The 18,024-nt window shown below is 45.9% G+C and overlaps 1 protein-coding gene across 1 annotated transcript; it reads right to left on the bottom strand.

Annotated features, from left to right (window-relative positions):
- bbc3 (BCL2 binding component 3) lies at window positions 1-10,124 on the bottom strand. Its single transcript, XM_076734244.1, has 4 exons — window positions 9,796-10,124; window positions 8,404-8,788; window positions 4,685-4,890; window positions 1-2,648 (listed from the first exon to the last, which is right to left on the bottom strand). Exons 2-4 carry the CDS (start codon window positions 8,774-8,776, stop codon window positions 2,553-2,555), a joined length of 675 nt encoding a protein of 224 aa, XP_076590359.1. The 5' UTR covers window positions 8,777-8,788; window positions 9,796-10,124; the 3' UTR covers window positions 1-2,552.
- Between the last annotated feature and the right edge of the window lie 7,900 nt (window positions 10,125-18,024).

The following is an 18,024-nucleotide window of genomic DNA, read 5'->3' as shown; positions in this document are numbered from 1 at the left end:
TAGTTCTTCTTATCTTTATTGTATAAAAAAGAAAAAGTACAAAATTCATGTTGAAAGTTTACAATAGAAAAAAGTTGAAAAACAGCAAATACACACTGCATGTGATGACACCGAGCGTCGCTGTCGGAGGAAGAAACAACCAGGAAGAGGGCGGCTGTGCCGTTCGCAGGCTGAATGGTTGAAGTACTTACAGGTGACTTTCTTTACACCTCACATGACGACAGCGTGGCTAAAAGCACTGCGAGCACACTGATCTAAACATCCAGCCTTAACACGCGTCCGCCACGCCGGCACGGTCAGTTCTCTGCTTCGCGTCACGTCAGCTGAACATCTTTATACACCAAGGCTTTCAAAAAAACAAAAAAACGAGGCCCAGTGCTATAAAACATACAAAACAGTGCAGCCAAGGCCGAGTGACAGTGGTGTAACGAGCAGGACAAAAGAAAACTTCCCTGTTTGATGTGATTTTAAGCTCGACAGCTCGATGGCGGTTCACATTTCAGTCAAATGCTTCCTGACACAGAACAGACTCTTAGCATGTGTGGCACCACATGCAGCTCCTGCGCTGTCCAAACACAAGCCGACAGTTTTCTAATTAAATTTACATCAGGAGGACCCAGTTGATTTTCAGTGAAAGGGATTTCAGCTCAGTCAGTATTGCAAACAGTCCGGGATGCCTGATTCCATCTTCTTTGTGCTTTAAATATTATAGAGGGAGAATATATCCTGTCGTCTGACACACACACACTGAAAGCCAACACACCACCGTCTGAGTCTCATGTCATATGACTGCATCTTGTTTTCCACTGATGCTTTATGGGTCAAACGCTCAGAAAGGACACGTCGTCCTGCTTCTGAAGCTGGAATATGAATAAAGCTGCTGATGTTAATAAAACCACTGTACCGTTTTTAATGGGTGAACAAGTTCTTTTACAACAAGCACTGGAAGAGAGGTACCAATTTCCAAAGCTGATCGCATTAAAATTCATTTATTTGAGCTCTTCGACGTGATGCGTTCACTTTCAGTGTGTATATGCTGACAGCTTTCGCTCCAAAAGTACAACTTCATTCATAGTTTTGATCAGGAATGTAAGAAAAAAATAAATATTACATAACTTTAAAAAATGATACCAAACAGAAAAAAAAGCTACAGAAAGGCTACATTTCAAAATAAATTATGCTCTTTAATATGAGCAATTAGCATTTTCTCCCAAACTACAATGAAAATAATCGCAGGGTTAATTTTACAAACACCAAATACTTTTCATTCAAAAGATCCAAATCATAGTTTTCTTTAACTCAAATCCACTGGATTTAAATTCAAACTCCGCTCAGAAATACAAGAAGACCTCCCGAACACAGCGAGCGCTCGCTTTGATGAGTACTTTTCATTTTCATATCACTTCGATTCATCTCGCAAGAGAATATTTACAAATGATCAAGTAACTATAAACACTGTCGACGCGGACGGGCGAGACCCGGCGTGTGTGTGAGCGGCGTGGAGGAATGTACAGTGGCAGTGTGTGTGTGTGTGTGTGTGTGTGTGTGTGTGTGTGTGTGCGCACGCTCGGTGAGGGAACTTAAGCCATGCTGAAGCTGCATCATTTGAATGTAATGCAAACGACACTCGAGTTTGACTGCAAACAAAGCACTTAAAGAGCAGGTGTGTGTGTGTGTGTGTGTGTGTGTGTGTGTGTGTGGCTGATTGTCCTGATGTTAAACATTAGGCCTCAACAGAGCGCGGAGCAGAAAGGCACATCGTACAACGAGATGAAGCAGTTTCAAATTGGGAGGTTCGCTCTGCGCTTGGCTCCATAGTGGAACAACACCCGACTTTTCCCTGCAATGCAAACACAGCGTCCACGTTCACAGTTTGTAAGAAAAGGGGCATAAAGACACAGCAGGAGTAGATACACATCAGACGAGGGTCAAATCACGTCTGTTATAATCCTCAGACAGTGTCCGAAGGGTGGAGCAGGAGATACGGTGACCGGGAAACGTCCGTAATCAAACACGTCTCACGTTAAAGCTGTGGTGCTGAAAAGCCACATTTTAAATCTGTGTTTTCCCAGATGGACAAAAACACTTCTGTCATGACGTCTCAGTCAGTGCTGACCCTGGTCTGCCACGCACGCACGCACGCACGCACGCACGCACGCACGCACGCACGCACGCACGCACGCACGCACGCACGCACGCACGCACGCACACTTTAGTGACGCCTGCTACATGAAGAGCTGACCCCAAGATGTTGACAAAGACAGAGAAAGCAAGTGGATTTTACAAAATATACAGGCAGGAAAGTGACCGTCAGTCCGTCAGCTGCAGCCTGAACCGGCAGACTGACTGACGGACGAACTGTCAGACAGGCAGCACCCTGATCTGGTCCACAGGTGGCACCGTCCTCCCAAATTCTTTGTTCAAGCAAACGCCCAATTTCAGGCCGTGTTAATCCTCCTGGTCCGACAGTGCAGCAAACAGTCACGGCTGTCTCGTGGACAGTGACCAAGTCCTCAATACAAAAACTCGCCTGGTGGTCTCAGGTGAGGCGTCTACGTGAGCCTGTAGAGAGTACTGAGAGTCTGGGTGATGAAGCTGAGGAGTCCTCGGCAGGCGTCTCTCCAGTCCTGCCAGTGGGGGGCAGCGTGCTGCGAGAGGGGACAGACAGTGGATTATTATTCAGCGTCTGACCTTTTTAGGCGAGCAAAGATGCTAAAACATGTGCATGTATTGACACAGAGCCCCATGAACAGGCCACACACACAACAGAGCTGCAGCTTCATGCAAGTCGATGCTGATCCCGTTTGTCTCTGCTGACATGCAGCCGAGAGAGTCTGCTGGAGTTATGAGGATCGCTCGAACAACAGGACAAACAAGTGTGTGTGTGTGTGTGTGTGTGTGTGTGTGTGTGTTCAGGATGCTACGCTGAACTGCCTCACGTGCCTGTGGTTCACCCTCCCTCCTTCCTCTCCAGCATCCATCCCTCCTTCCCTCCTTCCCTCCCTCCTTCCCTCGTTCCTTTTGTTTCAAACTGCCGTTTAGAAAAAGGGTCTGACTGTGCTTTGGCCCAGCTGGGCTGTAAACAACACACACACTCACACTCTCACACACACACACACACACACACACACTATTTCCCCAATTTCCCCTTGAGAATCAAGTATCTGTCTGTTATTTTTAAGCGCGTGCACACACACACACACACAGACACACACAGACACACACAGACACACACAGACACACACACACACACACACACACACACACACACACACAGCAGACAGAGCAGGAGACATTTCAATGAGGGCATCAACCCCAGAAACCTGCTGCACATGTCTGCAAAGGGGACGTTACACCCTCATAAAACATGTGTGTGTGCGTGTGTGTGTGTGTGTGTGTGTGTGTGTGTGTGTGTGTGTGTGTGTGTGCAATCCATGTCTGAGTCAGCCAAGAGTGGGTGACGTCATCTTTGTTTATGTGCATGAGGCAGGATGGCAAGACAGAGAGGTGTGTGTGTGTGTGTGCGCGCGCACGCGCGTGCGTGCGTGCGTGTGTGTGTGTGTGTGTGTGTGTGTGTGTGGTATGGGAGGAGGTGAGGAGGGGGGAGCTGCTGCCAACTCCTCACGCGAGTACAGAGGGAGGGAGGGAGGAGTGAGATAAAGAAATGACAGTACAGTGAAACAGACAGACAGCAGAGAAAAATCTGTACAGACAGAACGAGGAGGAAGAGGGAGGAGGAAGAGACCAGCAGAGAAGGAAAGAGAAGAAAGAAGAAATAAAGACAAGAAAGAAAGTGTTATTTGAAGAGGGTGAAGAGGAGGAAGAGAGACTCTTCAGTATGACTGCAATTTGCATTAAGTTTGACAAAAGAAAGAGAAAACAATACGACAAAGAGAAGAAAGTGAAGTGAGAGGAAGGAAGGAAGGAAGGTAGGAAGGTAGGAAGGTATGAAGGAAGCTGGCTCACAGCACACAGATGACATCGATTCACACACACACACACACACACACACGCTCAGGTATTGATCTGCCTTCACATGCATTCAGACTCACACACTCGTCCACGCAGAACGCAGAGGATGAGAATCAATGTTGTGTTCAAGGACACAGAAACATTCACAGCCTGAGCTCGACTCAAACACTGACAGCACCAAGCTGCACGCTCACTGCCATCACAGGGACTGCTCAGGTGTTCTTCACCTGAGGATGACCACGTTTTACTCTCATCATCATCATCATCTTCAGCACGTGGGGCTGCTTTTTAAAGGGAAACTGCTCCGCTGACGACCTTTAAAGTCTTAGTTTACACACGTTTGTTTGTAAGTGAGGAAGCAGAGACGACATAACAGCTGCTGTCGGTGCCAATCTATATAAACCTCCCCAAACGCAGTAAACGCTCTTCTTAAAGCAGCCAGCCGGGCGACTGAGGATTCATGCTCCTGACTTTACTGCAGCGAGCGTTTCACAGGCCATGAAAGTTTGTCAGCAGCTGCTAAAGGGACTGAACCTCACATCATGTGTTTTGCAGCATGTCAACAACAGACGCGATAAGATAAGAGACACTTCTGTTACATCCGAGTTTCAGTGAAAAAGATGCAAAATGCTGCGATGACATTTCATGCAGAGCAGGAATTTCAAACTAATTAAGGCTGAAAACTAATCTGAAGCCCCGCCCCCCCTCTTACCGCTCTGCGCTGAACTGTGGCGTTGAATTCATCTCCAATGGTCCTCAGCTGGTTGGCCACTCTCCTGACCTCCAGCTGCTGTACCGCCTCCCCCCTGGGGGCTCTGTGATGCGGCGAAGCCCAGGATAGGTGCTCGTTCTGGGGCAGCAGGTCAGGCATCGGCCCCTGTCGGCTGTAGGCCTCCCAGTGCTCCTCTCTGTCCGAGTCTGCAGCAGAAAATACAAAATAAATCCAGAATATGAGATATTAAGAAAAAGCATTTTATCTTGACCAGTGCTCGTCCTCATGCCTGTCTCTGTCCGTCCTTCTCTGTACAGACAGAAGTGGATTATTGGGTACGCAGACACTCTGGTTCTGCTTCACTGGTTGTCAACAAGCAGCGTCCGTTAATAGCCTCCTTACACACACAGACCTATTCAGTCAGCACACACTCAATGGCCGTCGCCATCTTGGTTTTGGAAGCAGAAATGTCCATATTTTGGGAGTGACTGACGGTCGCTGTGGTAGCTTCTTGTCACAGGTAGCACCACGAAGCACGCTCTGCTTTTACGTCTGAATGGGACATAATAAATAAAGTGGACATCGAGCTGTCCTGAAGAAGACTTGAGAGCATGAAGTCATTAAGAAACGTTTACTGAGGTAATAAATCAACACAAGTCGGCTCATTTTCTCGTAAGCTTACGATCAACCGCCCCCTGCTGGCCATTAGAAAGGCTTTTAATCATTAGCTTCACTTTCAGACCGTCGTCCACGTTTCACAGCGTCTGTGTCTCTGACGCAGGAGAACCAGGATGAACTGAGCTCAACCTTCACACGCAAAAATACACACAGTCAAACATCTGTCTCGACCTTTGACGCTCAAACATACCAAATATTTACTGTGGGGTAGTTTAGCTGTCTGACCTAACACACACACACACACACACACACACACACACACACACACACACACACACACACACACATATTTCTGGGGAACCTGGTGGGGTGACTTATTTTCCTCTTCATGGAACTTGGGAGAATAATCTCTTAATCTGCTTAATAAGTCTGGTATTGAGAGGTACTGTGTGAGTATCTGTGTGTGTGTGTGTGTGTGTGTGTGTGTGTGTGTGTTTGTTGTGTTTACAGGCTTTGTGTTTGTGCTTCAAACGGACAGACAGATACTGAAATGTCCGTCTGGCCGCCTGACAAACAGACCTGAACGACGATCGATCTGTTTGAAGCTGATGAAAATGTGACGGCTGTTTGACTTTAAAGCATTTTGTGACTTTCAGAAGAAATGTGTTTATTTGTTTATTATTTATTTGTTGATTTATTGTTTTTGCTCGACTGTCTCCTCGATCCAATAAGACGCAGACTGTAAAATGAAACACTTTCTTCTTCTCCTCTTTCTGCTGTTGATCGTTTCTTTTTATACGTAGCAGATTAAATTGACAGCGGTCCTGATGTTTGTCTCGTCTCGTCCTCATGTCTTCTGAATCACTCTGCGTCACATGTCCGTCTCTGTGTCTTTTGATTGGCAGCTCTCTCTCCTCTGATTGGATAACCTGCTCTGACCTCTCCATCACACACCTTCAGCTCGCCAGCTTGTTTGTCTTTTTACTTTTACTCTGTCCTCAGTTGGTCCGTGAGACGTCCTCTGTCTCCGCCGCAGAGCTGAGCGCCTGCGGCAGCCATGACTCCAGTTGCCACAGAAACGGGCACCCCTGGCAACCACAGCATCTGCTTTGCTGGAGGATTAAAACTGATCCTTTAAAGATGCAGGTGACGAGACGGACAGAGAGACGGAGAGACAGACGGAGAGACAGACGGAGAGAAAAGAGAGAGCGGGAGGAAAAACACCAATGGAAAACCCTGGCTTGTTGCCAAGGTAACTCTGAGGCAGGCATCTCCATGTGATTGGCCAACAGAGCCAAGAGCTTACCTGTGATAGGGTGTACAGAAGGGAAGGGGGCGGGACTGGAGATAAACCCATCTGTCTGATACCCTGACAGCCTGAGACGGGGACACACAGACCCCCTGACTGCTTCAGTGTGGAGGGGACAGACAGGGGGACGGTTTGGACTCTGAAGACCGAAGACAACCAGCTGACAGGTTTACGAATGATCTCGACTGAGTGACGACTTCACGCCTTTACATCATTAGTGAGGAATAATTGGACGTCTGACTGACTAATAAACCTTCTAACGGCTAATTCCACGATCTGACTGACTGTTTCTCTGCTGTCTCAATCCACTGACTGTTTCTCTGCTGTCTCAATCCACTGACTGTTTCTCTGCTGTCTCAGTCCACTGACTGACTGTTTCTCTGCTGTCTTAGTCCACTGACTGTTTCTCTGCTGTCTCAGTCCACTGACTGACTGACTGACGAGCAGACTCGAGGATCGTCCAGCGTGTCTGACTGATTGATTCAGTCGCTTCCTGAGAAGCAAACTGAATAATTGACTCACTGACTGGATACAAACTGACTCCCTCATTAAATGACTCCTTGACTGTGTGATGAACAAGCTGAATGTATTTAACAACTTAGCTTCCCGACAAAATAAAAGCATTAAAATGATTTGGCTGTGAAGTGCTGGGACAGCCGAGGGGCTGAGGCGGCTCCATGCTGAGCCCCTCAGAGAGGAGGAAATGCTGCACATTGTTTCTCTGCGGCAGCCGGAGCGCGGAGGACAAGTCTGAACATGCCCGAGACGCACAGCTGACCTACAGCTGAGAGGAGGCGGAGGAGCATGGAGGAAGCTCATCTGTTTACACTGCTTCAAATCTGTCACAACACGGTGGATCAAACCTAAACCTGCCTTTCCTGAAAGCCGCCTCAGCTTCCCTTTCCATCCCTCCAGGATACTCAGCGTTTAGACTGACCCCACATGATCAGTCACATTCCATGACTGAAGACAAGCCCAAATACAACAAAGTACTAATATTTTAGTCCAGACTGACTGTTTGACTCAAACCTCACACAGCTGATAGACGTATTTGTTAGTGCACACACAGCAAAGAGTACCTGTTTGACAATCCACAGCCAGGAAAGAGTCAAAAGAAAGAAGAGTATTTTCTGTACTAATGTGCACCACCTGCACTGTGAGCTCCACCTTCACACATTATGAACACAAGACATCGTTTCATCGTCTGCTGAACAAAACCGGTCTGAGCAGTTTTACCGTCTGAGTCGAGTGGAGCTTCCTGATGCACCAGCGCAGTCACCTGCTGGTTACAAGGCCAGCAGAGGAGTCACATGTTTATCTCTGTGACAGCTGCAACTCATCTCCTCACGCTGTCCTCCGCCTCCACCTGTCCCCCATCAACACCGCCCAAACAGTCTCCTGGAAAACACACCCCCGGGTGCACATGACCGACGCTCTCACGCTCGCTGACGTTTATTTAAGGGTCTGAAACCGAGCAGAGTGGCTGAGTCGTTTGAGTCGACCTGCATCACTGCTGCTCGTCGTTGAGTCCACACGCTGATCCTGCAGCGGCGAACCTGCCAGCGGCGGCCATGAATCAATGCTGACCCTGGTGCTGCTTGTTCTGACAGGCCAAACGATTAGCGGAGTGCCTTGATACAGATCTCCATTTCCCTGTCTGTCCAAACAAAGGGAGAACCACCCCTCCTGATCTTAACGACCTGCTATAACTCACCTGCTCTTACTGTTAATGTAGGATTTTTATTCTCTTTGTCTTTCTGCTTCGTCCCTTAGGTGAGCACCATGATCTTACCTGACTGTCCTGAGAAGCCTCCAACCCTCTCTTCCCGACAGTTGCAGAGTGGCGATGGAGGAGGCGTGAGCGATGGCGATAACCCAGCTAACTGGTGAGTCTGGGGCTCGTCCTGGCTCTCCACGTGGGAGTAAGGCAGTGTGTACGACAGACAGACGGCCTGCAAAGGGTGCAGGTGGTGGTAGTTGTGGTGGAAGTGCATGGCACCGCAGCCAGTCCCAGCCCCGGTGGTGACGGTGGTCGTGGTGAGCAGGCCGGGCCAGGTGCGGAAGGGGCGAGGCAGCTCCATGCGGCAGGTGTTGTGGTGAGAAAGAGGGCCGTTTCCTCCTCTTCCAGTTTCCCCAGTGAGCTCGATGGTCTCTGCACGGGCCATCTCAGTAAAAACCTGAACCACACATGGAAACACGCACACATGTGTGTAAATACACAGCCAGACATTAGAGAAACACATGAAACTGAACACAAATAAAAATAATAAGTACTAAATGGACTAGTTTAAAAATAAAATAACAATATACAATTTAATTTAATAAAAACAAGACAACTGTGAATAAAATTCTAAAACACCGGAAAGAAAATTGAATTTTTACTGGACAAAAAAATGCAAGAAAAAAAAACTTAAAGTATATTATTTCTAAATATTGTATAAAAGACTCACATGCACAGATCTAATTTTAGCACCATTGTTTTCCTCCCCTCCCGCTCTCCTCCACCAGTTTGACCCACCGACCCACATTCTCCTGCCGGCCGCTGGGGGGCAGCAGCGGCGGCCCCGCTTCACCAGCACGAGACGTGTTTGTAAACAAATCCGTGCAGGCCGAGCACGAGGAAGCGCGCACGCGTACACACACACACACACACACACACACACACACACACACACACACACACACGCGGCGCTGGTCGTTTTAGGTCAGAAAAGCTGCAGTTTTCTTCAAAAACGTCTTTTATTTGTCAAACTCTGAAACGTTAACGAGCAGTTTTTAACGGCCCTCGCGCAGATTCCGCCCATCTCCAGCTTTGCTGTGGCCAAGAGTTTGATTAAATTTGTAAATCACAGTTGTACATCGACGAGTCTGACGTTTTATTTTTTATTTTTCACCTCATTAACTGTCACGTTATTTGACATGTCCGGACATGTCGCAAAGATAAAATAAACACGAACGGCTCGAGGACAGAATAACTCGCTGAGCGATGTAAGAGAAAGCCAAAAGTCGAAGCTGTGAGTCAAAACTTCCCGTCGAGCTGTTAGAAAATGTCCGTTCGTCTGATTTAACTTTAACATGTAACGTGAGAAACGCCGCGTGCGTCCTTCTGACAGCTGGACAGATGATGCAACGCGGCGCTCCTGCAGCGGCAGAAAGGCTCCGTGCGCCCCACGAGAGGACTTACCTGGTCTGTCTGACGATCCGTGATGAGGCTGTGAGCAGGTGAGACACCGGCGGTGACAGGTGGACATCAGAAGGGACAAAATGGGCCAAAACGAGCAGCTGCTGCGGATCACAGGGCGATGTTAAAAAGTCCACTCGCGGGGAAATGTCTTATTCCATGTCCAGTTTTGATTGTCTTAAATAACATTCATCCTTGTTTTTTCTTTATTTACCGCATCGAAACAGAAAAATCGACCCACAGGTGACGAAATGTGACGGACAACCAGCCGCTTGTCCGCTGTCCTCCGTCCTCCTCTGGGCTCTTCGGTCTGAGAGGTTCGTCTCCGCTTTATGACAATTTTGTCAAAGCAGAAGAAGTAGCGCTGACATCCGGTGTGAGTTTTCAAAATAAAGCTCGCATGTCCCTTCTTGTGTCCAAATTGTTATGTTTAAAAGCTCCGCTGAGGTTTAAACACCCCTTTAAACGTCCTCGTGCTTAAATTGAGTGAGAATGAATCATATTTGTCCAAACATGCACAACCAGTTATGCGGATGCTCCAACCTGTAAACACAGATGAATGATACTAAAATACTTAAATTAATGACTTTTCTGGCACAAAAAAAGTAAAATGGATTGAATGTGTTAACCTATGCATGATAACAGGGAATAATATAAACGTCGGTGTGTTGTTAATACCGAACCGATTCTCCTTTTGAAGCCCTTTTTGTACTCCGTCTTTTCAACGCCTCTTAAACATGCTTTTATTTTGATGGTCGAATCACAGTCTTGTCGGTTTATTAGACTTCCGTCACCAGGCCTCCGCCCCTTTCCTCCAGCTCAACAAGTGCTGACATGCTCCTCGTCCGGATGCTGATGTTTCTCTCTCTCCCCCTCGTCTCTCTTTCTTCCTGTATTGTTTTATTTGTAAAACATCCCCCCTACACACACACACACACACACACACACACACACACAGTTTCCATCACTGTCAGGTACATTAGACTTAGACTTTACTTTTTTGATCCCAGTTTGGGAAGTTCTTTTGTTGCAGCAGCAGGTCAAACATAGACACAAACATAAAATCCATGAATTACATAGACTTCCACTCATTTCTTTGAGACTAATCCAAGCCATAACCACCTCTTGCCTCACCCCTCTCTCACTCAAACCTCTGCTCAGGTCTTCCTGGCTTTCTACCAGCGTCCTCCTCAGCTGGACACACGTGCAGCATCTGTAAACGAACCCCACGTGGTCGTGTGTGGCGTGCAGCTGAGTCAGCCCTGAGTGAGAGCTCGCTCCGTTTATTGTGACACATTCGCTGCGAGTGCCGAGAGAGCGTTAAAACCATTAGAGCCTGGAATCACTTCTGACAGCTGTGATTTAGTTTTGCATGTGATTCATGCAAAGAAAGATAAACCTGATAGTTCACCAGCCATCCATGTCAACAACTCTCGTGTGACATGGCGTAAACAACCCAGTGCAGGTTTCAAAAATTCCACATTAGTCCACCTTCAAAGCCTCCTGGATGAGGAGTAAACTGTCTTGGGGTGTATAATTTCAGTCCGGTGAATTATTGGTTTTGTCTTGATGATCAGCTGTTGCTTTGTGTTTTCATAAAAGGACTGAATGGAAGTGACCTTTGGGTGAGCAAACAGTGTTTTCTCTTGACTCGCTGTGATGAGAGTCCACATGTTCTGCATCGTCAGGCTGCTGATTCACCTGTCGTGCATTTGATATGGTCACATGCTGTGATTTGCATAATGTTTGATGGAGGTTCATGTCTGACCCTAACCCTACTGATGAGGACATACGTGCTTTTTTTTCTGGGTGTCATCGGGTTCAGCAGATTTGTTTCTTGTTTCCACCTTCAGGAAACAGGCTCTGTGGATGTTGGTCAGTTTCCCTCTGAGGTCACGGCTGTTCGGTCAGAGCTTCTTTGAACTGACTCTGCAGTTAAAGCTTCAACAGAAATCCCTCTGAAGACTCCTGGAATAGAGCATCTGAACCTATAATCTGGGATTAGTGAATGTTTTGTTAACACTCGAATCCATTGATGACAGATTGTTTAATCCACATGTGCAGTCAGCCATTCAGCACATCTGGACTACACACACACGTCATGAACAGCTCACAGGCACAGTTATAAAACACATTCTTTAAGTTTTACACTTCACTACCAACGTTCATCTCTTTTTATTCACATTTTCTTATTTTTAATCTCACTTTGACTCTTCATGTCTTGATGTTCAGGTTGCAGGCTGCAACACTCAGCAGTCTAATTGTTTTACATCCATAACATTAGCATCCTGTAAGACTCCAGACCCCCCCCCCACCCCCCCCATCTTCCCCTTTGACCCTCAGATCATTGTGTCCTGAACACGCCTCCCAGCTGTAAGACACAACAGACCCCACAGCTCAGCTGATCTGAGGCTTTTAGATCGGCTGGAAATGGCAGCTTGTCTGAGGACCCCCTCCACCTCCTCCTGCAGCAGTCTGGTGCACACCCCTTTGTTTGGGGAGGAGGGGGCGGGTCCGCTGTCAGGTACATGCCCGGGCAACCATCCTCGGTCAGCTTTGAGACAGACACAGCCCTTAATGACTGCTAATGCAGGCTGTTGAAGTCATTTTATGTCTGTTTTTAATAATTGGTTGTCTTACATCTTTCTATCTCGTCTCTTTTTAGCCTTTTAATTTGTCTCACCAGTCGTTTTATGTCACTATAGATGTTTTACACTCTCTTTTTATTCACTTGATGTGTCTATTCAGTCATTTAACTTGTCTTTGACGTTATTTTAAGTCATCCCTTTTAGTCATTGCACTTCTGTTTTTGGTCATTTTACATCCTTATTTAGTTAATTTATATTTTTAGTTGATTTGCGTGTCTCACTGTGGTTGTTTTGTGCCTCCAGTCATCTGATTTTCCTCCTACGACAGCAGTGAGACTGAACCATGACGAAGCACGACAGCGAGCTGAAACTCACCTTAAAGCTCCGTGAGGCCGAGGGGAGCGTGAAGATCCCTGTGGTCATGCTGGTGGCTGTGTGAGGCTGCGCTCAGGACCACCACAGATACTGACTGACTTATTTACTGTCATCCCTCCCTCCTTCCTTCCTTCCTTCCTTCCTGTTATTTACACACACACACACACACACACACACACACACACACACACACATTTGGTTTCATTACGTCTTCTTCTTGGTTTGTTTATCTGCACCCCCCTCCCTCTCTTTCTCACCTGGATTTCACAGATTAGCTCCCGCTGTTGTTATGATAATTATCCACTAAAGAGGCCCTGCAGGAGGGTGGAGAGACGGCGGAGGGCAAGCCTCTCTCCATCATCAGGTGATGTCAGGGCTGCCTGATCTGACTGCAGGCACAAAGCCACCTGTTAGCAGGTGAAGGCAGCCCGAAGCTCACTGTTACCTTATCAGATTTACGTTGTAATGTTAGCTGGGTGCTGATGGGACGATAGAGATGCTTTGGGTCGGGTGTTAGCGGCCAGAGATAAAATGAAAAGAAGCTGCTGCTGGTCTTCACGGTCAGGACCAAACAACTGTGAACTTTATCTCATCCATCTGTTCAGTAGCTTATTAGCTCTGTTCACTGGTCATTGGAACTGTGCTCATTTCTGCAGCTGAATGTTCTGTAGATTTTTATTATGAAAATGAATGCATTCATGTGTTACACACATAAACTGAGTAAATGTATTACGTCAGCTACAAATCACACCACTGGCTCTTGCCTCATATTTTTGAGTTCAGCTGCTCTTGTACAGCTTATATTTTTATTTGTATTCATTATTTTATTTTTCTTCTTATTTATTTTTTACTTTTCTTTGTTTACCTGTACATATTTCTGTCCTTGTGCTGCTGTAGCACCTTCATTTCCACTCTGAAGATCAATGAAGGATTTTAGATTTTAAAGAGAATCAAATATCAACATTAATCTAAGCAGAATGACTCGATGCGTAGAGCTGAAGAGGAATAAAACACTACACAAAGACACTAGTGACAGCATATTCAGAAACATCTAAACCTTCCAGATGACTTCCAGCCAGGGCTACTTCACAAAGACAGAAGTAAAGGAACAAGACAGAAGAGAGAAAGCGATAGAAAGAAATGTGTATAGAGGAAGAAATGTGAGCAGTCTGATGGATTAATTCATGAGGAGAGAGAGAAGGTGTCAGGCTCCTGAAGAGCAACACCATTACCTCATCTGTTTCACCTCAAGCAGTGCTGAACAGATGGACCTGGTGAGTGTGTGTGTGTGTGTGTGTGTGTGTGTGTGTGTGTGTGTGTGTGTGTGTGTGTGTAATCCTGTGCCCCGCTCAGTCTCTGACAGCCCACCAAATCCCTGTTGTGATAAGCCCAGTGAACACAGTGTGGAGGAATGTGCATCTGCAGCACATCCTGGCTGTTCACACATGGTTTTATTTCTCTTGCAGCACCAGGAAAGACGGGAAGGAAGCAAACGTTTCACTTATTTGAGTGTTCGCAGATATATCTCAGATGTACTTTTGGAGGTTATGTGTCAACAACCAGCATCACCAGAATGCAACACGGAGCAGGTGCTGATCAGATATGGAGAGAAGACAATCACACCTGAATCTGCAAAATTTTATTTGATCTACTTGCTGCATGAGGTCAGGAAGTTCAGCCTGCTGATGCTCCTCTGCACTGCAGTAATCCAGTCTGATCGCGGTCCACTGTCTGCTTTGGACAGAACTGCAGAGAAAATCACTGGTGCTCAGGACTTAGACACGTCCAGGACGTCAGGAAACATCACTGCAGATCCATCACACCATGAACACGACCTGTTACGTCTCCCCTGTGGTGGGCGCTACTGAGCACTGTACATTAAAACAAGCAGACAGGAGCAGCTTCCCCCCACAGGCCACCACCATTGTAGACTGTGTGTCTACTGTTCATGTACGTTTTATAGGCGTGTGTACAAGCACATCCTGTCTGAGACTTCTGAAAATATGAATCCAACTAACGATCACCAGTCTGAGGTGAATAAGTGTCAGTCTTACTGGAGTTTTTAAAGAATTCATATATGTTATTATCTTTGAAAACAGCAGATAAATGAGCAAATGTCAGAGCAATAATATCACTGTGTCTACTGACATACTGTAGACGTCCTTCTCAAAGTTACTAAGGCAGAATAAAGACTTTGTCTGGACCAAGTGGTGGAATGAAAGTCTGGTTTTTCCCAGATTTCTCAGAGGAAAGTTTGTGATTCAGCCCAAAATAAGTGGAGACTCCAGCTGTAAAGTCTGCTCAGAGATGCTTCGAGCAGTCTTTGCCGTGCAAACCCCCAAAGTGCTGGTTGTTAGCATCAACAACAGAAAACATCGTCACTTTCCTCTCTCCGTGATCAGAGCCTCAAGGGTGTTCATGTCATCCCCGGGGAGGCTGTTGTTTGGCTTTCACAACAATGAGCTCATCACCGAGTTCCCCTCAGCTCCAACTGAAAGAAGAGCCACGACTCTGCACTGGGCAGCCATTACAAAGCAGCGAGTGGAGCTCTGAGATAATTAAACTCTGACTAATGTGGAGCAGAGGACGGGGCAGCTGCTGACCCGTGCCACAGGGTGACATAATGATCACAATTAATAAGTCAGGAGCCTGACAGCATGAGTGCTTCAGTAAAGAGTTTTTAACAAGCTGATCAGATGAATTCAGACTTTGACATGTGTCCTCTGGAGAGCGTGTTGACAACATAAGCTTTGATAAGCACATAAATGATGAACTATACAGGAATAACTGAGTTACTGCTAATCACTTATTGTGCTGTTCTACTCTCCATATGTGCTGCTCCTGGGAATAATAACATAATGTAAAAATATCATGATGCTCTCTCTCATCTCATCCTCTCTCTATGATGTGACATAACAGCACAGTGTGATGTAACCTGGGACGAGCGGGCCTCACATGACATTGCATAGCTTTATGTTATATCATGCAATACATTATGCAGTGTCATGTGAGGTCACACAATGCAAAGTCATGCGAGGTCACACAATGTAAAGTCATGTGAGGTCACGTAACCCACTGTGATATAATATGTTGTTACACATAATGACAAGATAACATCTCTATGTGTTCAGGTCAAATCATGTCTCACTATGGGCTCTATTTTCGTGTACTTAGTGGTGCAGCGCAGATAAATGTAAGGGTATCCTGCCCAGTGCGTCTGGTTTGCCGAGCATTTTCATAGTCAGGCTCACCTGGCACACCTGAGGTGCATGTGGACACTACGTGGGATCACAGAGAACACATTAAGATGCATTACAGGTGGGCGTGGTGGAGGTTATGACACTCATGGCTGATCGCATTCACTGCTTTCATCCCCTTTAAACAGGGTCTGACAGTTTATTCCTAAACAATTTTTTGTTTCATTCAGATCAGATGTGGCTGGTTTAGATGCAAAAATAATTGTGGAAATGTTTTGCCTGCTTTATCGACCAGACTCATTAGACACAGACAGCCCTGATTAGCTGAGAGAACTTTCAGTTGATGCCTGATTTTCATGGAGCTGCGTGTCTCCAACATGTCAAACGACATGCTTGTTGGAGGTTGTGCTGGTTGCACAAAATCTGAGGTTAAGTTATGTGAAATTGTTTTGTATTGAATTTTCTGATGATTAGAGGGAAGCTGAGAGGAACCCTGACATCAGTCTAATCAGTGTAACTAATCCTGGTGATCTGAAGCCAAAGTTCAGTCAGGAAAACGACTCTTTTGCATGCTCAGGCCTGCAATTTGTTTCTCCCACCATACTGCCACTCACACATGATCACTCATGCTGTCATAGAGATATCAGCTGTTCTCATCAGCTGGTCACATCCATCCAATCACACAGCCGTCCAGCTGCTGTCTTCAGATGATCATTCAGAAGATTCAATTATCACATATCATCTGTCAATAATAATATCTTCATTCACTTGTCTCTCCTGGTTGGACTGTCCGCTGTCCCTCCACCTCTCTCCACCTGTCTCCACCTTCACCATGGCAGCAGGCCCCCTCTGTGAGTCCGCTGGTGATACGATGGCACAGACAAACAGCTCCGGTTGCACGATCTTATCAAGTGACTGCGTGGCCATTACTGAGTGTGTGCTGTCTAACGACAGTGTGGCTGTTTGTTTTGACTGTGAAACTGGGCCACAAAGTAGTCGGTCATCCTATCTGTGTGTGTGTGTGTGTGTGTGTGTGTGTGTGTGTGTGTGTGCGTGTGCGTGTGTGTGTGTGGCAGCATTTTAAAGCTACAGAGGCAGAAATGAAGTTTCTTGAAATGCATGACGGTGGTTTTTGTGACACATCAGTACAGTGAAGAGCTAATCTGACCGCTCTGTTCTGCACAACTTGAAGCTTTTTAGATGTTTAGCAGCAGCTTTTGACCAGATGAGCAGGTGGTACTTCAGGTGGGGAGATGCACAGGTGTTACTAATAACATTAACAACGGCTCTGCTCTGTGCAGTCATTAACTTAATTATTTACTTTACTACTTTAAGCTTTTCACGCTTTTATATCAAAATGTCTTTTGTGAAAAGGGTCTGGAACAAATTAAAAAGAATAAGATTTATTTAAAGATGCCTTCCAGACATGTTTTTACAAAAATACTCTGCTTTGAATAGTAATTGTTGTCTTTCGATAAGTAAATATTTGCCATTTTGAAAGTCAAACTGGTGGAGACAATTTGTCCCCTTTTGTTTCCATCTTAGTATTTGAGTGCTGGAGGTTTCAAGTTTCCACTTCACACATGTGTGGGTTTCATATTGAACCATGAAACTAGTTATGACGTAAATCCAGCTGGCGTAAAACTCAGACTTACAGTCCAGATAAACATCCACTCTTCATCAACTGAATGTGAAAACAGCCTGTAGTATCAAACTCTGCAGTGACAAACATCCAAGTGAAGATTCAATGAGCATACAACGTTTTTGACTTGAGGAAAAACTGCTTTTGTTTGCAGTTATATATTGTGATATTGTAATGAATATAATATCACTGGTTTATTATTGATGCATTAATAAGTAAACATTTTAAATGTTGCAGCTGGATGAGGCAAAAATTTCACTGAAGTATTACTTCAGCAAAAGCAGTAATACTACAGTGTAAAAATAAACTACAACCTCATTATGAAGAAAGATCCGGTTCAGATATATTACTGTATATTATGAATCACAGTCAGTGATGCATCGATATAGTCATCACTTTAATGATGCACATGGGAATGGTGGCAGCTTAA

The sequence above is a fragment of the Chaetodon auriga genome, chromosome 7, assembly GCF_051107435.1.
Source record: "Chaetodon auriga isolate fChaAug3 chromosome 7, fChaAug3.hap1, whole genome shotgun sequence".
Taxonomy (NCBI): domain Eukaryota; kingdom Metazoa; phylum Chordata; class Actinopteri; order Chaetodontiformes; family Chaetodontidae; genus Chaetodon; species Chaetodon auriga.
This window is presented reverse-complemented; position numbering and strand designations above follow the sequence as displayed.